Raw genomic sequence first — 21,102 nt, forward strand, 5'->3', positions numbered from 1 at the left:
AAGCACCTTCTTTAGCTAGCCTATGAGCAACTTTATTTGTCGACCGCCAAATAGTTACATTTTGCGATGTAGGTAGTAGCACATAACTAATTAATTATTATTTTAAAAACTTCAAAATAAATCAATACAATTTTAAAGAAAAAAGTATTTTTTTTAAAAAAAACACACCGTTTAAAAATTGTGCCCATGAAGAAAAGGGGAGTAGAAGTTGACAACACGTACTAAGCTTCCCAGCAAGAGTCAGCTGGAATGCGGTCAATGTGACAGGACCATAAATAAAGAGGTTACATAATTGCATTTGTGTTTTCTGCTGAAATTGTTTTCCATGTCGATAATATATACAATGTATATTTCTTTCCATGTAGCAAAATTCGGTGCAACCAATCGGCATCAGCAGTGCAAAGGCAGTTCATTCCCCTTGTTCCTGACTATACCATCATGTAGGTACAGTAATTTCACATGATATAGACAATGAGTATAGAGAATCAAGCAGGGTAATGTAACACTCATCAATCATCAGACAAATAGTATTAGAACATTTGACAAGTCATTGACCACAAACACATATGGTAACTTCCAACAAGAGGCATTTGATGTCCTCCGATTTATGGATGAGACAACATATGTAATGCTTGAAATGGGTAAAATCCATTAAATCAATCCGCAATAGTAACTAATAGCAGAGCAATCAACAACCAACTAAATTCCTTCATCATTTTGTTGGCTCAGTGAAGAACTTGTTGATAGCTGGCATGATCTCAGGGGTCTTGTCGCGCACATAGTTTCTTAGCCCATGCTCTGCGTAGCGCCTTCCCTCCTCATGGTTCTCAAGCACTCCAGCTGCCCTCCCTACCTTGTTAACCCTGAATAAAAGCATTTTATTATTTCAGGCTTACACTTCATTGTTGACAAAATAAGCATCAGCCGCCGAGGGTTCGAATTATCACCATAATCAATGTTACCCTTGAAACCCAAGGGTTTAATTATCCATCAAAATTCACTATATAAGACAATGGTTAATACACTACGACTTCCTGTCTACGACACAATAAGATTTAAGCACTAATAAATCCTGCTTGGTTTAAACTGGAATTGAATTATGCTTGGAGCCGGTTTGGAGCAGCGAAAGATTAACGCCAACATGTCATGAGTTGAACATACTAATAACACATAAGCTCATAGTGAAGACAGATTCCACACACACGCCGACACGAAATACATTGTGTCTAGCCATGTTAGCAACTCTTTGGTCTATGCTATCATGCCCAAGACGCATAGAAATTTACAATATACTTATCATCATAATCACCACGCTTTCTGTAAAAGACATTCTTAACGTCATGACACCGTACCAACTACTCCATCTCTATAAAACAAACAAGAAAAAAAAAAGTAAAGAGTACATTTTCCCAAGCAAATTGACACATGGCAAGCTCATCCTTATGTTTCTCTACCAGCTCAGGTACAGGTTTCTTAAATTGTCTAATAACAAACCCTAATTAAACAAAAAAAAAGGACACATCACACATGATATATCCACTCCTTGGCTCCTTGCCACGTAAAATACTAAAATTCACCATCACAAAATTTCACCTGAGAAATACTAGCATGTCAATCAATCAAGCAAGGTAAGTCAACGCTCAGCGCCAGGTAATAGGCTCAAATCGTAAAGAAATCGATGACGGTAAGCTACAGTAAGTCCACCACTAGAACAGGCTTATCAAGCACAGTAGATCTCTCCTCCAACGAGCAAAGCAAAAAATAAAAATAAATAAAAAATAAAAAATCAAGCAAGCAAAGAGGGCAGGAACACGCAGTGGCGGGGATCCGGACCTGACTTCGGGGTTGCCGGTGATGTTGCGGAAGAGCTGGAAGCCGCAGATGCCGACGGCCACGCCCATCGCCGCGAACAGCGGGTACACCTGCGACACGCGCGCCTCCGGGTGAGCGAGCGAGCAGCTAAGCGCAAAGAGCAAGAAGAGAGGAGTAGACGCGTGTGGGAGCTTGGCTCACCTCCGGTCGGACCCAGCGGCTGGAGGCCATCGTCGGCGTCGGCGGCGGCGGAGAGAGAGAGAGAGGGGAAAGTGGAAGGCGACGGTAGGAGAGAGAGGGAGTGGACGGAGTGGGTGCAGAGCGGCTTTTATCACAGTGACGCAGTGTGGTTCGCTTGGCGAGTTTGGAGGTGACCTGTATGGAATGACGAAAATGCCCCTCACCCGTTTCGTTTGGGGGCTTTCTTCCTTCGCTGCTGCGGTGCTGCCCACTGTTTTCCATGAAGCTGTGAGCCCGGTGTACCACCGTCGGCGTGCAATATAATCAAACCAAACCTACGATCAACTTAATATCTATTGTATCTTCTTGCTTTAAATTTCAATTCAACTCACCTTATCATTATGGATCTACCGCATGTAATTGAATCCAGCTATCATAATAGATGTGTAAAATACCTTGGTATAGTGGAATATGCAGGTGGTTGCAGAGGAATGTTCCGGTGCAATCTACTTGCAGTATTCTACTCCAAGTAGAATTGATTTCGACCGTTTATTTTAAAGGGCAGGTAAGTAATCTCCTAATATCGTTTAGGGGTAATTTTGGCATGGATTATTTTCTTCTATTCGATCGCATCAGGTCAGACTCCGCATCGCATTGCATCAGGTCCGACTCCCTTGCACGCAGTCTCGTCGCTATTCCTCCCCCCGGCGTCGCCGCCTTGTCCACCCCCTCAGTCGCCGCCTTGTCCGCCTCCTCAGTCGCCATCTGCCTCCCCCGCCCTCGCCGCCTTCTCCGCTCCCTCCGTCCTCATACGTTTCCCCTGCCCTCTCTATCGCCGTCCGTCGGCCCCGCCATCTCCACCTCCGGCACCGTTGGCGTCTCCTCCCCCTTCAGCGCCCTTGCCTCCTCCGTCGTCTTCCTACCGCGTGTGGCATCAGGTCGGAGGCAGGCACCGGCAGGCGGCGTTGCGGCTGGTGGCGCGGCGCGTCGCATCTGTCCGACGCAAGCACCGGCAAGCGACGGTGCGGTGAAATCCTCAGGTGTCCACTCCTTCCCCCCTCCCCCACCACCTAACTTTCTGTTCCCCTTCCTCTCCTCAGTGTTGAACTTGTCTGAATTTTTCCTCTACAAATGCATATACTTGCTTGTAAATGGCTGTGTATACTAGCTTGTAACTATACTAGAGAATCTACATTTGCGGATGTTAAATTGAATAGGAGATTTATTAAATCGATTTTGTATGTTGAGTTGTAAGCATGAACGATAAAACTGAATAATAATTTTGGTCTTAAGTTGCAAATGAAATACACCTGTCACTTGAAATTCCACTCAAAACAGTTTGCTGAAATTGATGTGTTACTAATATAAGTCCAGCATTAAACCTCAGCAAAGGTGGCAAGTTAAATCATATCTTGTGCAATTGATCTTTGATCTTTTCTACCAAATGATTGCCTTGTCAACTGGTTAAAGCATCCAGCATTTCCTGCTAGTTCATCAGTAGTACTAGTAGTACATTGAATTAATTTATTAGTGCATGCCTTAGTTCTTTTATCATACATACAAAATTTGCAGCCATTGTGGGGGAACTGTAGTAATTGTTCAATAGTTTAGAGTGGCAATGAATTTATGCAGTTGATCGATTTGTGAGATGGATACTCTTTTATAGCAGATCAAACCTGTCTTCCTGAATTTGGCCATCTCTGCATCTGCATTACACCCTGAAACTGAAAGACTGAAGGATTCAAGGCATAATTTGGCCATCTCTGCATCTATATTACACTCTGAAACTGAGACACTTAATTTATTTTAGATGTGTACAGAGGCAAATAAGCTGAAGTGCTTTAGAACTATAAAAGAATTCTTTGTCAGAAACATTACATAAATACGGAATTGAGCTTGATTTAATCCATTTTCAGAAAATTATAGAATTGAGCTGCCTCCTGTGTCCTAACTTGACTTGTTGCTGCTTGGTTTCTGAAAATAGGTCCTAGATGATGATCATGGAGCTGTGGTTTACCCTGTCAGGAGGTCAGTAGCTCCTCCTGCAGTTCAGCGTTGGGGCGACGTCCCTGGGCAGCATAACTGCGGCGCACCTGGTTGCCCTGAGATGATTCCAGCGCAAGCACAGTTCTGTTGTTTGCGTTGCAAGGCTGCAGTTCATTGCTGCTTATTTATTTTTAAAGGAGTGTAATGAACAAATAAATTTAGTTGCCTTTTTAAATATTAGGATTAAATGATCTGCAACTGGAATGGTGACTTCATTTTGTGATGCTTGTGTGATGCTTTAATGGTGCTGTTTGCTGGAATGATGCTATTGTTGATGCTGGAATGATACTGCTACTATTGGAAATTGTGCTGCTGCCAGAACTGCACTGTTGTTGCTGGAATGAAACTGAACTGGTGTTGTTGGAATGAAACTGAACTGCTGGTGCTGCTGAAACTGTAATGCTGCTGCTGCTGCTGCTGAAACTGGTTGTTTTTTCATGCAGAGCCTACCAGATCAATGAGAATGCACATCCTGCTGGAGGACTCATTCTGTCCATATTTTTCTAGTTCCAACTTCGAATTGCGACAGCTCTATTCGGAGTCTCGAAGCCACCAAAAAGGATTGGTGGTGGGAGATTTGGCATCCTCAGCCATCAGGTCTCCAGAAGATTCTGATTCAAGAGCGAAGCAAACCATTGGAACAGTTCCAGGGGGAACATGTCGTCCCCAAGAAAGAATGATACTGACACATCATTTTGTTCTCCGTAGCATCCGATTTTGATACAACATTAGCTTACACATTTGACAGTTTGACAGGATGTAAGATGTTGCATTGAGCAGCTTCTTTACGTAAGATTTTGCAGTGAAGAAGCACAAAGGTGCTTCGTCGTGGTACGAGATGTTTCTTTAAACTCGCAGAAAGTACTTATCATAAAAAATCATGGTTTTTCAATCGACCGCGCGCATATATTATAGCAGAACATTATTTTTTTTACAAAAGAAAGAAGAAATCCCCGCATCTGACATCGTTGAATAACCAGATTGAGTATCATTTAATAAATAATAGATAGAGTTTAATATTAAAAAATTTAACACCTAGCTTATTCGAAATAAACATCCGACAAGACAAACTAAGAATCTCCAAAATAAAACATCTCAATGATAAATGAACATCTCAGAATTTAATGAAAGAATATCCTCCCAATACAAAGCTGAACATCTTAGATTTCTTCAGAGATTATCTTGGCATGATTCCGAAATTTGTTGGATGGAGAGTTGTAAAGAATCGCTGCTAGCTTTCTTCTGTATTCATCGATGTCTTCCTGCATAGATCACAACTATATGTTATCTTTCTTATTTTCTACAAATGTCCTTCTGTCATAATCAAACTTTTTGTTTGCTATGATGGGCCTACCATCCAGTCCGCGTACTCATAGTTCATATTTGTATCCATTTGAGAAGGAGCGGTATATGAAACTTTACGCTTTGGGGTGACTCAGGGCAGTAAGCAGTCGACATCACCGACGTGCATCTGCTTCAATGTCGCATCTGAACACCGAGAACCCCTTTGCCGGCATGTGGTTCAGAGTAAGTAAGTAAAAATGCTGTTAACATTAACCGTTCTGTTCTGAAATAAACAATGTATTTACTGAACCAAAACGAGCAATATAATTGGTGAAAAGGCAACCAAAGTTCAAAACGAGCAATATAATTGGTGAAAAGGCAACCAAAGTTCAAAGGAAAGAGACACCACACATCATCTACTCATCATTAATTGATGGTGGCATAACAATGCCAATGCAAATATAGCCACTAGTAACAGCCACCCATTACAAAGCCCCCACAACAGGTGAACATTAGTTTCATTCAGAAAGATGACAACTTTAGACATCATAATTCAATAGCACAACATTGCGCGCCAAATCCAATTGGTACGGCGAAGCAGCCACACGTACCTTCCAAGATGGCTTCGCGCACTTGCTCTTGCTCCTTGCAAATACCGAATGCTCCCACTAGCATCCCAATGCCATGGCACCTCGGAGCACCCAGTAAGCATGCCTCTCTCGGGATCGCCAACGCCATGGTGGAGTTGTTCAGATATAGATGGATCATCTCACCCTTCATGCTACAGATTAACAGGAAACAGGTAGCCTTGGAAATCAAATCAAAATTTAAGAAAAACAAACAACTTGAGATTGAAAGTTGAGGGGCGGCATTAGGGGAGCGCATCTTACTGCAAATTTCCGGGCATTACCTTCCGCTATTCTCCAATGGCGAGTCTTCCTCCTGCTCCGAAGGAGGTGCTTGAGGCGGCATGGGGATGAAGGGGAACCAGGCGTGCGTTGCCATTGGATCCAGAGGCTGCGTCCTCCGCTTGTAGGCAATGGATTGGGGGCTCTCCCACGCGGCTGCAGGTGCGATGGCGGGCGAAGATGGACGGGGCTGGAGCCGAGCGTGGGGGAGGAGGCCGACGGCGAGTAAGGGGATAGCGAGGAGGAGGAAGGCTCGGCGGCGGCGAGTGGCGCGGTGCTGGGGTCTGAGGTGGAACTCGCCAGAAGGTGTGCCGACGCGGGTAGCGGCGGGATAGGGCGGAGCTCTGGAGATCCCAGACGGAGATGCGGGATCGCCGAGAGGAGTGGAGAAGGGGGCGGCGGTTGATGGGGAGGAGGACGTGGCGGCGGTGGCGGGTGGAGGTGACGTGGCGGAGAGGGCTGGTGGCGAGGAGAACGTGGCGGCAGTGATGGGTGGAGGCGCGGCGACGTGAGGCAACTCGCTGGAGAAGGGGGCGGGGGAGGAGGACGGCAATCGAGGGGGCTCACAAAGCGGCGTGGAGACGCGTGCGGGAGAGAAGGCGGCGATGGCGGGGAGACGGGCTTCGACGGAGGGAGCGGAGAAGGCAACGGCGCTGGAGGGGGAGGAGACGCCAGGACGGGCGATAGAGGCGGCGAGGGAGATGGGCGGCGACGGAGGCGGGGAAGGAGGGGAATGGCGTCGGGATGAAGTGAAATGGCGACGATGCGATACAAATCCATAGGATAGGGATAGGGTGAGTAAGAGACTGATAATATACGATAATACCCCTACGCGAATTATTTTTTTTTGGACAAAAACACCCCTTCACATTTCTACTCCCACTAATTCTGGTGGGAGTAGAACTAGATCTTAACCCTTCAATTAAATATGATCAATGGCCCAGATTACTTTCTACTCCGAGTAGAAAGCACCGGAGTGGGACTCGGTGGTTGCACACCTTATAGCCAAACAACCATTTCTATACGGTACGGTACGAGTTGTAGTCCAATATAGTGCTCTGAACAATATATTTTCTTTACGAGATGATGATGTGGGTCATCTTCTACGATTTCTACCCTCCAACTCACCTTGCATCTGACATTGAGATATGAACTAATGAACCATGTTTATAACTGATGGCTTATAATGCTCCCCAAAAAATGTTAATTTAATGCAACACTAAGCAAATGTTGATAGTTTTGTAAAATTAAAAGAACAGTAATTTTCGTGAAATTTTCTCATAGCCTGTGACGTCGTTGGTATAGCTACATTAATTAAAACATATGCTCGACAACTTTACGCATGATGATAAAAGATAGGAGCCTTAATACAGCTACTAAAATTATCACGATAACTACTCAATAATATGTGTTCAATACATACTGTTACTATTACTATGTTGTTAAATCCCTAATTAAAAGCAATCAACATTAAAACAAACCACCTATAAATTATCACGCGGCTTAGCATTACATACCATCTCCTCCAACTGATATCGCTCATTTTCACATTACTACTCACAAACCTTTACCTAATAGCTCGTGCTAAGCTTTATCAATCTAAAATCAAAATCCTTAACCATGTAACATAATTTCGATTGTATATTTATATTTAACGTGGTACTATTAAATCTACACGTCCATGACCATGACAGGTGGTTTTGAACTTTTGATTTTTGAAGGTGGGGGCAGTAGGGGCACTTCAGTCATTCACGCACATTCATCCCGTGACCTTTGTTCCACGCCCGTCATCCGTGCCGAAAAGCATATTCCAATGCACGGAGCCAACAATGCAACAAAATGCTCGTAACAAGTTGGCTGCCATTTGTTGTGGGCGGCGAGCCGGCGACAAAATTATTTCACGATGAGTGCAGTGAGACGCTACCGGGAATTTCTTTTTTTTTTTCAACTAAAAATCGTCCGGATTTGTTTGGGAAAAAGTGATTTATTTTTGTTTAGGTCTGCGTCAGCGTTATCTCTAAGGTCAACTTGCTCGCCTCGTTCCGGCTCTATGGCCTCTGCATCCGGCCAAAGCAGTTTTATAGTAATAATATATTTTTTTTTCTTACGTATGATAGATGTCTCAGTGTGCATGTCCAAGAAGGTATATGTATTCTCAACTTTTTATCGAAAAGAAATTGTGACTCTCCAACTGCTGCTGAAGAACGGCACCGTAAAATGACGTATTCGTTCATTTGATGAGACTCGTGAAAGGCTAGTTTGGCTTGTTAATTCGGTTGTTCAATCTTAACAAAAAAAAATCAGGCAGATCAGACGGAGTAGAAACTGTTAATGGCTCATTAATTCAGTTGTTTAATCTGAACAAAAAGCAGTGTTGTACTGGCAAAGTGAGCGCATATAGTTAGATTTCTTATGGTGGATCCGATTTACCTGGATTCAAGTTCTAAAATTTGTATGAGTGTTTGCATTTACAACTAAAATTTATGTGATGTTTCTGTCGACATCAAGATGTTTATGATGACTTTGTGAATTTTAAGATACACCTATCCAATTTTTTAGAGGTGCTCGTAAAAATAAAATGTGTGTTCGTAGGGATAAGTGTGCGTTTGTAACTTGTTTCTAAATAAACAAAAAAAATGTTGGACTGTTGGTAGCCTCTTTGTCAAATCAAACGACCACGAATTTGACCCACGAATGTCCACAACGAATACGGCCCAATTTTCCGTAAATTAATTACACCCACGAATTCAATCGGCCTACCGATTCTCAATTGACGAATTCGAACCACCAAAAGCTAAGAACAAATTCAGACCTCTTAATTCAAATCAGTCCACAAATGAATTAAGCCGACGTCTGATTCATCACTAAATTTAGCCCACCAAATGACACGAATTAATTTGGCCCACCAAATTCCCATCAATGGATTCAGCCCACCAATGAATTTGGCTCACTTCGTATGGATTTGGCAGTATGGATCTCAAATAAATAAAAAAATTATGAGACCCACATATAAGTTAGAAAAAAAAAAAAGTGAAACCACACTACCTTTTCCTTTTCTTTTCTCCAACTTTTTCCTCTTTTCTACTCCTCTCCGAAGGCCGCCGGCGGCCGAGGGAGCCTGAGAGAGAGGGGGCGGTGGGCGGAGCGGCCGCTGGCGAGCGCGGCAGTGGGCGGCTGGAGGGGGGTGAGGCGGCCGGTGAGCCTGGGAGGGAGGAAAGCGGGCGGCGGCAGGCGGAGCAGCAGCGCGGCGGCGAGCGCGAGCGGCAAGCGAGCGCTGCGGCGTGCCGCCGTGCCGGAACTCGTGCCGACGGGTCTCACCCAGGCCGCACCACACGTGGGAGCAGAGGCGGAGCTTGCTGTCGCTGTCGGTCTTTGCCCGCTGCCCGAAGTCGGAGAGGAGCGGGCAGCCACCGATGGCGCCGCCGCCAGCGAGGGGGAGGGCGGCGAAGGAGCGGTGTGACACTGCGGCGGCCCTTGGGGGGGAGAATGGCATGGCGTAGAGGAAGGTCGGGATGCGGCAGTTCTGTTCTTGTCCCTGGTGTGTGAGTAGTTGCTGTTTCAGACATGAAGGCAGCTGTGGGGAACAAGAAAAGCAAGGGCACTTTCTGCGCCTTCTGCCACCCTTCTCTGCTCCTGCTCATCGTGGCAATCCAGTTCTTGATGATTTACTCACCAACCCTTGATCAGTACATGGTGATGCTAACCACAGGTTGTTGATTCTGAGTCTTTTTTGGAGAAAAGATTCTGATTTTGTTTTTGTTCGATGAGATTATTAATGCAGATGAGTTCATCCCGGAGCCTCACCTGCGATGTGACTTCAGTGACAATAAATCCGACGTGTACGAGATGGAGGGCGCCATCCGCATCCTCAGCCGCGAGTTGGAGGTATTCCTGGTGGCGCCTCGCCTCGCCTCAATCTCCGGCCGCAGCGGCGTGAACACGACGGGCTTGGACGCGAACGCGACGAGGTGGAAGATCCAGCCGTACACCCACAAGGGCGAGTCCCGCGTGATGCCTTCCATCACGGAGGTGACGTTGCGACTGGTGACCGTTGACGAGGCGCCGCCGTGCGACGACTGGCACGACGTGCCGGTGATCGTGTACTCCAACGGCGGTTACTGCAGCAACTAGCCAACTACTACCACCACCTCGCCTCCCTCCTAGCGGCAGCAGCTACCTTGTCTCCCTCCGTGCTCGCCCGTCACCGCCCGCCTGTGGCCTGCTCCACCCGCCGTCCTCTCAGGTTCGGGGGGAAGAAGAGAAGAGAAGAGAGAACAAATAAAAGAGAAGAAGAAAAAAAAAAGAAAAGAGGAGAAGAGAGGACACTGACATGTGAATCCCACCATATGCCATGTCAGCTAAACCGGGAAAAAAAAATAGATCAATACTGTCTAAGGACCTTTTTTTTTTTTAGGTTTTGTATAATTTAGGGGCGGAGATTTTTGGTTTTGTGGTTAAAAGACCTCAAAAAATCTCGTTAAGTTGAGGGACCTTCGGTGATCTTATTCCTTCTCATAAACAAATTAGGCCCACAAGTGAATTTGGCCCACTTCATTCTCGTCAACAAAAAGTGGCCCACGAGTGAATACATTTGACCGCCGCTGATCAGAGAATTCAACCCATAAATGAATTCGGCCTACTTAATTCTCCTCGATGAATTCCGCCCACACATAAATCTGGGCCACCTTATTTCGATAACCAATTTCGGCCCATAGTTGTATTCGGCCCACTTAATTCCCCGAACTGTTCTCTCCGGCACGCGGCGGAGCGGGTTGCTGCCGACAGCTCGACAGGTGTTCGATCAAATTCGCGCCCGGAGACCGAGACTCTGAGAGCGACGGCTCGCTGCCGGCGAACGGGACGCCGCCATGTGCCCCCCGGGCCGTGAGCTCCCACCTCCCGCTAGCTTTCCCCGCCCTCCCCCCCCCCCCCCCCCCACCCCCACAAGGAGCCACCTGTGCGCCATGCTCGCTTTCTTTAATGGCAGAGCGAGCCTAGTCACGGAGGCGAACGCGAAGCCGAGCCCCACACTGCGCCACGCGGCCCGCTCCGCCGCGCGACACCGCGACGCCACCACCCCATCATCCGCTCCACCGCGGCGAGCACCGCGCGCTGCTGCTGCTGCGTCCAAAGTCCAAGCTCCCAAACCAAACCTGCGCGTGCCCAATCGATCGGCGCCATGGCCGCGGCCGTCGTCCTCCTCCGCCGCCTGCGCGGCGTCACGGCGGCGCCCCGGCGCGCGGCGGCGGCGCTGCCCCTGACCACGAGCGTCCGGGGTGTCTCCGATTCGACGGAGCCGCTCACCATCGAGACCTCGGTCCCCTACAAGTCCCACATCGTGGACCCGCCCCCGCGCGAGGTGGCCACCACGGCGCGCGAGCTCGCCACCTTCTTCCGCGACATGTCCGCCATGCGCCGCGCGGAGATCGCGGCGGACTCGCTGTACAAGGCGAAGCTGATCCGCGGCTTCTGCCACCTCTACGACGGCCAGGAGGCCGTCGCGGTGGGCATGGAGGCGGCCACCACCCGCGCCGACGCCATCATCACGGCCTACCGCGACCACTGCGCCTACCTCGCCCGCGGCGGCGACCTCGCCGCCCTCTTCGCCGAGCTCATGGGCCGCCGCGGCGGGTGCTCCAGGGGGAAAGGCGGGTCGATGCACCTGTACAAGAAGGACGCCAACTTCTATGGCGGCCATGGCATCGTGGGCGCGCAGGTGCCGCTCGGATGCGGCCTCGCGTTCGCGCAGAGGTACAGGAAGGAGGCCGCCGTCACGTTCGACCTCTACGGCGACGGCGCCGCCAACCAGGGGCAGCTGTTCGAGGCGCTCAACATGGCGGCGCTCTGGAAGCTGCCCGTCGTGCTCGTCTGCGAGAACAACCACTGTGAGTTGGAATTCGGTTCAATCTTTGGGATTGATTTTGCTTCCATTGTTCGTTGATCGCTGGATGAATTGCGGATGGTTTGATTTGGTCTGTTTGATTTTAATTTGTTTGCCCAGATGGGATGGGGACGGCGGAATGGAGGGCATCGAAAAGCCCCGCATACTACAAACGCGGCGACTATGTGCCAGGATTGAAGGTAACTAAATACTTCTCCGTCTCATTTAAGCGCAGTTGTGAATTTTCGTACCCAATATTTAACGTCTGTTTTATTTGAAATTTTTTTTATGAGCAGTAGTTGTTTGAACTCTTTCTAGCTGATGGAGAGTTGATCTGTTGATGTGACAATGAGAACTGAGCTGAACATAATTGACCAGTAAATTTGAGTGCAACATCCTTCTGGACTCTGATCACCATACTCTGTGATCTAGTTGTGGGTTCCGGGGTTGTTTGGTTCACTGCCACAGATCGTCATGCCACATATTCGAGTACTAGATGTGCCAAACTTTCTTAGGTTGGTGTTTGGTTTGCTATAACTATGATTTGCCACACTTCATTAACTCGCTGGCTCACATGTCGTAGGCTCATTTTTAAGTCACATCTTACCACACTTGTGGCCAACCGCCAACGATTACTTTGTGTGGCTTGCCACACCTACGGCAAGTTGGGTTGCAGTTATTTTTACTGCGATTAGCTTGCATGCAAGAAGTTATGGGGATATGCAGGCATGGAGGTGGCCGTGTTGGTGCTCTTGTTTGTATCGTTGTGATGATGGTTATGGTACCTTGTGTTTGGTGCAGGTCGATGGTATGGATGTTCTTGCAGTCAAACAAGCTTGTAAATTTGCCAAGCAACATGCTCTTGAAAATGGACCGATTGTAAGTGAATTTCCTGATTGCCATTTCGACTGTGCACATTATGGACATTTCTGGATCTCTCAGGGGTTGGGCTGTGCTGAAATACACTGCTGGTAGTGTGGTTTAGCTCATATTGTTCGATAGATTCAGTGCCGCTAATCAGTAGAAAACACAATCCTGCTCTTGGAGATGCATGTAACTTTTCTATATCCTCTCGGTGTTGTAGATTCTTGAGATGGACACCTACAGATACCACGGACACTCTATGTCAGATCCAGGGAGCACTTACCGCACCAGAGATGAAATTGCAGGCATAAGACAGGTCAGGAATCAGGATGGCCGGCCATGAGCTCTCGAGTCTCGACTCAAAACTTAATTTACACCGAAGACATTCATTCTGAGTAAGTTGTTTGTGTTATGTTACCAACAGGAGCGCGATCCAATTGAAAGGGTTAGGAAGCTACTACTGGCCCATGACTTTGCAACCACACAAGAACTCAAGGTATACTATTGTGGTACATATATAGTATCACAAAGCAATAATGCAAGACGTAGCATGCTGTTTTTCTTTGATTCAAGGCAGAGAAATCAGCTGTATATTTTAGTTCATTATGAGATACAAAAGAGAAGCACAAACCGACACAAAAATAGTGTATCCTTGCATGAGATTAGCTTTGGCGGAAAACATAAACACAGAAATCCTAAGTCAAATCTACTATGATGTTTCTTCTTAGGACATGGAGAAAGAAATAAGGAAGCAAGTCGACACTGCCATCGCGAAAGCAAAGGTCTGAATTGCAGTTATATATGTCCTCAAAAATGTTTCGTTCATTCGAACTACTTGTGCTTATGAATCATGGCACGTTCAATACTGCAGGAAAGTCCAATGCCCGATCCATCTGAGCTCTTTACAAATGTATATGTTAATGACTGCGGTTTGGAGGTAAGCAGATGCCAAGAGCAATTCATTCAGAATTCCATATATCTTAGTAATTTCTCGTGCATGCAAATGTTATGGAACTGTTTTCCTAAAGTTTAAATATCTCATTTGATTTAAATATACTACCTCCGTTTTTTAATAGATGACGCCGTTGACTTTTTCTCACATGTTTGACCATTCGTCTTATTCAAAAAATTTACGTAATTATAATTTATTTTGTTATGAGTTGTTTTATCACTCATAGTACTTTAAGTGTGATTTATATCTTATACATTTACACAAAATTTTTGAATAAGACGAATGGTCAAACATGTGAGAAAAAGTCAACGACGTCATCTATTAAAAAACGGAGGGAGTATATCCCAGAATATATCAGCAATCCTAACTAATCTTGCATTCCATGATGCAGTCATTTGGTGTGGACAGGAAGGTGGTGAGAACTGTACTTCCCTAGGGTAGCCGACGGCCACCAGAATCTTGGCTGCCTTGTGCTGTAGTTACATATACAAGAGGAGAAATAATTAATAATACAGGTCAAGGCATCCTTAGTGTTAATCTTCCTTTTTCTGTCACTAAATAAATTATGTATAGGTGAATCAACTGCCGGAATTAATCCTGTCATTTCATCGTCTTGTGTGATTCACAACTGCGAGTGCGACCTTCGGCAATATGCAGACGTAATATTCCCTTGGGGGGGTCATGAAAATTGTCAATGCTCAGGTGAATGTTGGCGTTGTGCACTTGTGCTTATATGTTGACCCGCTGTTTTGATGCATCTCCATGAAGTTCTCAAGCTAGGATGCGTTTCCCTGGTACTGTATACTCCCTCCCTCCCATAATACGAGGGATTTTGGTGAGTTGGGGGGATGAGCTATACGTGGACTAAGGGATCTAAAGTAAACTCTTTCCTCATCTAGCATTGCAGCGTTGGGAATGGGCCTCCCAACCATATGAGCTAAATAGCAGGCCGAGAATTCACGGCCCACGTCGTGCGCAGCCCATCAATCTCGCGCTGCAGCGGCAACGGCCTTCTTGTGCTTGGTGCAGCGACACGACAAACGTCGTGGAATCGCATCGCAAATCGCAAGACGACGAACGAGGAGCTTAGCTAACGGGCGGCAGGATCAGCGATGTAGTAGCCGTTGGTGAGCGACAGCTAATAGCCCTAGCTAGCCAGCCACCGTCGTCTGCCATTCCGCCGTTCAAATCAGTACAGTACTACTCCTAACCGAAGAAGAAGAAGAAGGCGTCGTACGGCGAGAGAGATCGAGAGGTTGGGCGAGGAATTCAATGGGATGTCGTGGCCCAAACGCGTTACGTGCCCGGTCCGTCCTTCCTCCCATCCTCCTCGTCTCAACGGTGCTCAGGTCCGTCCGCCGGCGGGGATGATCGTTCCATCGGGTGCCCACGAGAAGAGACGGTGCATTCACTTTATCATCCTTTTTAGTCCCTACCGTATTCCCTCCCGTCCAAAAAAAAAACCTACTTTTGGATTGCAATCAAACATACATTATGTCCATATTTAAATTCAGAATTAGGCTTTTTTACCGAGGGAGTATTTCATAAAAATGAAATATTTTATAACTTTTATATGTGATCCAACTTATATATTTTTAAAAAATATAAGTTAGAAGTATAAATTGATTAGATTTACACAGCCTAGCTAGTAGGATAATAAACTAAACATTATCTCACGTCTTTACTAAAGTTTGGGAATTTTAAAACTTTGTTCTTATAGAGACGTAAATTTTTGGAAAAAACAAAATCGAACTAAGTACATCCAATACTATCAAAATTTTAAAAATGTAAATGGTGACAAAGTGAACGACCCATATACTTATGCCCCATCGTTTTGCTTATTCGGGCAATAAGCGAAACGGCATATTTACAAATAAAAAATAATTTATGAATAAAAATTTTATATATGTGTTCTTAGCAATCTAAAACCAAAGACCGAAAAATAAACTTTAATAAAAATATTCTAAAATCAACTTTAAATTTATCGTTAAAAATTTAAATTTTAATGGATAAGCATTAAAGTAAGCGAACATATACTTGGACCAGGCGACCAGCGACAAGGCATCGCCGGGTGATTCTCGCCAATGGAGATTGGGAAATTTCTAGAGCTTAGTATATAGCGAAGTTGCATCGTTCCCTAGTGGTTGTCTGAGGGGTTTCAAATTCTACGGCGAGATAGATGGATGGTGAGAGAAGGTCCAAGAGGGACCAGCAGCGCGTTTATTCGTTGTATCTAGCTTTTGTTCCGCGACGCACGCAATGCTCTGGCACGCATCTACTACGACTCCTGCCATGCATCCACGTCCTAATAAACTTGTCATTGGCCTTTTGATTCCGGATGATCGCCAACAAAAAGGTTATTATGCTGCTAACAAATACTCCCTCCGTCTCATTTTAAATACTCCCTCCGTCTCATTTTAAGTATATCTATGTTTTTCCGTGCTCAATTTCGATCTTCCGTATTATTTGAATTTTTTTTTTATAATTAGTATTTTTATTGTTATAAGATGATAAAACATGAATAATACTTTATACGTGAGTTATGTTTTTAGATTATAACTCCCTTCGTCTCATTTAAGTGCAGCGATATTTTTCCGTATCCAATTTCGATCGTCTATGTTATTTAAATTTTTTTTATAATTAGTATTTTTATTATTATGAGATGATAAAACATCATTATTACTTTTCGCTTCAATCCTAGCGAAACGATGCTCGCCTTTCCCATGTTTCATCTTTCTTTTTTGCTGGCAGTTGTAATTTGAGGTCCCCTTTCCATGCAAGTAACGCGGAAAAATATGTAGTGCAAATTACATATGTAGTGGAAATTTGGAAACTACCGTTGGATCGAGAAATGGACGTCCGAGATTCGTCCACGTCACCATGAGTTAAAATTTAACTCCCAGATTCACTCATGAGTTAAAATTTTACTGGAAGTTAAATTTTAACTCATGGTGACGTGGACGAATCTCGGACGTTCATTTCTCGATCCAACGGTAGTTTCCAAGTTTCCACTATATATGTGGTTTGCACAACATATTTTCCCAAGTAACGCACAGTCCAAGGAGAAAATAAAGAGAAACATGGTGACCTGGCTAGCACGAAAGGGACTTGATGATTTTATTCTCTAGTGATCGCATATACCGATATACGCCGCCGCTTTATTGTTGAGTTTCATGTGGCTTGGCTTGTCCATTTGGACAAGAGACAATAGTAAGCTCATATATATATATATATATATATATATATATATATATATATATATATGGCCATTTCTGACTAAGATGATGTCTATGGCATTAAATAAGCTGCCACCTATGATAAAAAATAGGCAAAATTTGCTACAGGACATGCAAAAAACGTGTAATTGGCTAAGAGACACCGTAAAAACGTGACACGGCTAATTGACACTCTAAAAATTGTGTAATTGGCTATAGGACACCGGAGACAATATTTTATATTTTCTAGATCAAAAGAGGCGATAATATTTTTCAAATGGCGAGATTGCCCCTGCCATGGAGCACCGCCTCCGCCAATTCATCAGATCGGATTGCCTCCGCACCTACCTCGCTCTCCGTCCTCCTCCTCCTCGGCGGCCACGTCGCCCTCCTCCTCCTCGGCAGCCGTCGAAAGGTCCACGGCCAGAGGGGAGTCACGATGGAAAGCCTGCATATGTAGTACTTGGTTGTAGTGTAGAATAAAAAGAAGAAGAAAAGAAGCCAACAAGGAAAAGAACTCACGAATCCCCATCCGCTCTTTGTGAACTCCTGCCCCACTGTCCTGAACTGGCAGTTGATGGAGAGGAAGAGCTCCACGTATGGCAGCTCGTCGACGATGGCCGCCACGACGCCGCTCTGCAGGCTGGAGGAGTAGTCGGTGATGGCGAGCTCCCAGAGGCGGGATTCGGGCACGCCCAGCTCCTGCATGAGGTAGCTCTTGGCGAAGGAGCCGACCTGGAAGCCGATGGAGTCGGAGCTGGCAATGAGGTCGTCCAGACCCTGGATGTCCATGGACAGCTGCTGCACCGTGAGGATGGAGGTGAGGCTGGCCGTTGGTCGTCGCCGTCGCTGTTGGTCCTCACTGAACGAGGAGATCCCGACGCTGCTCGTCACCATGGCGTTGGTCCTCGCTGAATGAGGAGATCCCGGCGTTGGTCCTCGCTGTCGCCGGCAGTGATACCCCAGCGGAGCGCCGCCGCTTTTTTCGCCGCGTGCCGAGCCGTCCCAGCTCAGGCCGTCGGCCGGCCGCGCGCTGTTCCTCTGCTCCGCCGCGTGCGTGAGGAAGAAGGAGGATAGGAGAGAGATATGGGCCCCACTAATGGTTAGTAAATAGTAATCACCCTACTAATTAGGAACAAATTAGTCCATGACGCGTGGGGCCTGGTGGTTAAAAACCTATTAAAAATTAGATTAAACATACACTGTCCATGACACATGGGACCCACCGGTGTTTAAAGAAGGAAAGAGAAGGGGCAAGTCAGGCATGTAGAAAAATATCTCACCTCTTTTGATCTGGAAATAATAAAAAAATGTGACCGGTGTCCTGTAGCCAATTACATGTTTTTTTAGTGTCCATTAGCCGTGTCATGTTTTCGCGGTGTCTCTTAGCCAATTACACGTTTTTTGCATGTCTTGTGGCAAATTTTGCCTAAAAAATAATGTGGCAAGTGAATAAATGAGCAAAGAGAAGAAAACCATGTCTTGCATGAGACATAGTTTCTACACAACATCTAAGACATCATGTGAGATAAGCAACATTAAATTTAAGTATGGACTAGTGGTGTTTGCATTGAAAGAGTAGTGCCTAGTACTAGTTTCTTGATGCTGTGGAGTTTATGGAAACTATATCTAGTGTTTTGGGTTGGGAATGGTCTAAGGGGGTGTTTAGATCACACCCAAAAATTTTACACCCTATGACGTCGAACGTTTGAACATTGCATGAAATATTAAATATAGGCTAAAAATTAACTAATTACACAGATTGCGACTAATTTACGAGACGAATTTTTTAAGCCTAATTACTCCATGATTTGATAATGTGGTGTAACAGTAAACATTTGCTAATGATAGATTAATTAGGCTTGCTATCACGGTTTACTGACGGATTATGTATTTAGTTTTTTTATCAGTACCCGAACACCCCTGCGACACCCTATATAATACCCGATGTGACACGACAAAATTTTACATCTCTCAATCTAAACACCCTCTAAGTTACAAAAACTATTATCTTCAATAGATGTTGAGAGGAATGCATTTATCTAGTATTGTACTACCATCAGTACAGAACAACGCAAAACATAATCTTCCTTATACACTGCGTTTGAGACAAGCACATCTGAAAGAAAATTCTCTCATTTTCTACACGCACGCTTCCCAAATTTATTAAAAATATTTTCTTAAAAAGTTAGAAAAGTTGCTTTAAATATAATGGTAATTCATTTTATTTTTAAAATAATTAATACTTAATTAATTGCGTACTAATACCTCACTTCATTTTCTGTATCTTTCCAATCTTATCATTATACTTCTCTCAAGCACACCAGTAAATTAGCCCCAGCGTACTGTGTTGCCCTGCTCAATCAATATATATTGCAACCTTTTGCCTTTGTTTTATTTAAATAAATACTATATCGAAATACAAACAGTTTATCTCAGTTACCAATCTGCAAAAGTTGGCTGAGAAGATGTAGCTTTATATGAACTAACACTCCTATTATCATCATATTTTTTTTCATGAAAGGTGAAAAGACCGGACGGGTGTAATTTCTTTACAATGGCTAAGGGTGTGTTTAGTTTACACCAAAATTGAAAGTTTGATTAAAATTGAAACGATGTGATGAAAAAGTTAGAAGTTTGTGTATGTAGAAAAAATTTGATGTGATAAAAAAGTTGAATGTTTGAAGAAAAAGTTAGAAACTAAACCAGACCTAATTCTACGAAATAGGCCAAGGTAGGTGAACCAACAGATATGACCACTTTGCTACACCATTCATGAAACGATAATACATCTCCTCGCACATTGCATATTCTTTTGACGAGTCTGGGCCAAAGTTCAGCGGTGGATTGGCCTCCAAATGGACTTGCAAAGTTGGGACCTTCAGCGGTAGAGGAATGGTGGTACCGCCTTTTGCGTACACCAAATAACCCCGGTGAAGATGCTAAAACATTTGGTGATCCTCATCTCTTGAGAGTTTCTATGCAAGCGTAACAGAGCACGTTTAGATTCGTAGTCTAAAAAATATCACGCAGAAAGTAGCTAGCAACCCGGTCCTGGACGGTCCTTTTCATTTTTAATAAAAAAAGATAAAAAAAATCGTGTCTCCTATATACTGATAGAAGATCGAACAAAGGTAAAAAAAAAAAAAAGAAAACTTTATATGGCTATGAAAAGGTCACATTCCTCTAATCGAAAGTACCGATGTGTTGAAAGATTCATAATTTTAGAAAGTGTTACGTCCCTCCACCAAAATTCCTTGTATTCTGAGACCGAAATAGAGTAGATGAGCAAGCAGCACACAGCAGGGCTCGCGCCGTACGAGACATGGGCACACACAGCACAAAAAAGCTAAAACGCGATCAGTCGCCCCCCCCCCCCCCGGCGCGGCAACCGCGTGCGTAGGGGTGGGGCCCGCCGATTTTTTCCTCTTTTTTTTGTTTTTTGCGGTTTTCCATTGGGTTTTTTTCCGGTTTTTTCTTTCCGGTTTTTTCTTTTCGGTTTTTTAGCATACACGTATATGTATAAAAAGTTTGTATACTTGTATATAAAGTTTGTATACATCGTACATAAACATTGTATAGGTCTATACAAACTTTGTATATAAACTTCGTACACCATATACGTGTATACGGATATACGTGATTTTTTTTTAGTTTTTTTTATTTTTAATATGTACGTATACAAAGTTTGTACACGTTGTATATAAAGTCTGTATACATCATATACAAAGATTATACACGTTGTATATAAAATTTGTACACATCGTATACAAAGTTTGCATGTGTGTATTTTTTTTATACATAAAATATATATATTTTTTATAGTAGTAATACTAGAAGTAGTAGTACTAGTAATAAATAATAGTGTAGTAGTAGTACTTTAGTAGTACTAGTAGTACGCTACTAGTGCCTGGGGGCCGTGCGACTAGTCGCGCATTAGAGCAGGTATAATAGCAGGCT

The 21,102-nt window shown here is 44.7% G+C and overlaps 4 protein-coding genes across 4 annotated transcripts; 2 read left to right on the forward strand and 2 right to left on the reverse strand.

The window, feature by feature from the left end:
• Nucleotides 1–500: 500 nt before the first annotated feature.
• LOC127775371 (uncharacterized) lies at nucleotides 501–2,156 on the reverse strand. The gene is made up of 3 exons (XM_052301596.1): nucleotides 2,014–2,156; nucleotides 1,834–1,922; nucleotides 501–863 (listed from the first exon to the last, which is right to left on the reverse strand). The coding sequence occupies exons 1-3, from the start codon at nucleotides 2,041–2,043 to the stop codon at nucleotides 713–715; spliced, it is 270 nt and encodes an 89-aa protein (XP_052157556.1). The 5' UTR covers nucleotides 2,044–2,156; the 3' UTR covers nucleotides 501–712.
• A 7,122-nt stretch (nucleotides 2,157–9,278) lies between these two features.
• On the forward strand, nucleotides 9,279–10,948 carry LOC127777427 (beta-1,2-xylosyltransferase XYXT1-like). The gene is made up of 2 exons (XM_052304019.1): nucleotides 9,279–9,923; nucleotides 10,012–10,948. The coding sequence occupies exon 2, from the start codon at nucleotides 10,077–10,079 to the stop codon at nucleotides 10,359–10,361; it is 285 nt and encodes a 94-aa protein (XP_052159979.1). The 5' UTR covers nucleotides 9,279–9,923; nucleotides 10,012–10,076; the 3' UTR covers nucleotides 10,362–10,948.
• Nucleotides 10,949–11,180: 232 nt separating this feature from the next.
• On the forward strand, nucleotides 11,181–14,815 carry LOC127775512 (pyruvate dehydrogenase E1 component subunit alpha-2, mitochondrial). Its single transcript, XM_052301759.1, has 8 exons — nucleotides 11,181–12,115; nucleotides 12,232–12,311; nucleotides 12,913–12,990; nucleotides 13,196–13,291; nucleotides 13,400–13,471; nucleotides 13,704–13,757; nucleotides 13,847–13,912; nucleotides 14,319–14,815. The coding sequence occupies exons 1-8, from the start codon at nucleotides 11,410–11,412 to the stop codon at nucleotides 14,361–14,363; spliced, it is 1,197 nt and encodes a 398-aa protein (XP_052157719.1). The 5' UTR covers nucleotides 11,181–11,409; the 3' UTR covers nucleotides 14,364–14,815.
• Nucleotides 14,816–17,464: 2,649 nt separating this feature from the next.
• On the reverse strand, nucleotides 17,465–17,850 carry LOC127776148 (glutamate receptor 3.3-like). The gene is made up of 2 exons (XM_052302497.1): nucleotides 17,665–17,850; nucleotides 17,465–17,590 (listed from the first exon to the last, which is right to left on the reverse strand). The coding sequence occupies exons 1-2, from the start codon at nucleotides 17,848–17,850 to the stop codon at nucleotides 17,465–17,467; spliced, it is 312 nt and encodes a 103-aa protein (XP_052158457.1).
• Between the last annotated feature and the right edge of the window lie 3,252 nt (nucleotides 17,851–21,102).

Source organism: Oryza glaberrima, chromosome 6 (assembly GCF_000147395.1).
Source record: "Oryza glaberrima chromosome 6, OglaRS2, whole genome shotgun sequence".
Classification (NCBI taxonomy): domain Eukaryota; kingdom Viridiplantae; phylum Streptophyta; class Magnoliopsida; order Poales; family Poaceae; genus Oryza; species Oryza glaberrima.

Coding starts and splice junctions, on each gene's coding strand:
- LOC127775371 (XM_052301596.1), bottom strand. CDS start 2,043: ATGGCCTCCAGCCGCTGGGTCCGACCGGAG. Junction 1,923..2,013: donor GCCGCTGGGTCCGACCGGAG/GTGAGCCAAGCT, acceptor CGCGTGTCGCAG/GTGTACCCGCTGTTCGCGGC. Junction 864..1,833: donor ACCGGCAACCCCGAAGTCAG/GTCCGGATCCCC, acceptor GCTTTTATTCAG/GGTTAACAAGGTAGGGAGGG.
- LOC127777427 (XM_052304019.1), top strand. CDS start 10,077: ATGGAGGGCGCCATCCGCATCCTCAGCCGCGAGTTGGAGGTATTCCTG.
- LOC127775512 (XM_052301759.1), top strand. CDS start 11,410: ATGGCCGCGGCCGTCGTCCTCCTCCGCCGCCTGCGCGGCGTCACGGCG. Junction 12,116..12,231: donor CGTCTGCGAGAACAACCACT/GTGAGTTGGAAT, acceptor TTGTTTGCCCAG/ATGGGATGGGGACGGCGGAA. Junction 13,913..14,318: donor TTAATGACTGCGGTTTGGAG/GTAAGCAGATGC, acceptor TCCATGATGCAG/TCATTTGGTGTGGACAGGAA.
- LOC127776148 (XM_052302497.1), bottom strand. CDS start 17,850: ATGCAGGAGCTGGGCGTGCCCGAATCCCGCCTCTGGGAGCTCGCCATC. Junction 17,591..17,664: donor CAAAGAGCGGATGGGGATTC/GTGAGTTCTTTT, acceptor CTACATATGCAG/GCTTTCCATCGTGACTCCCC.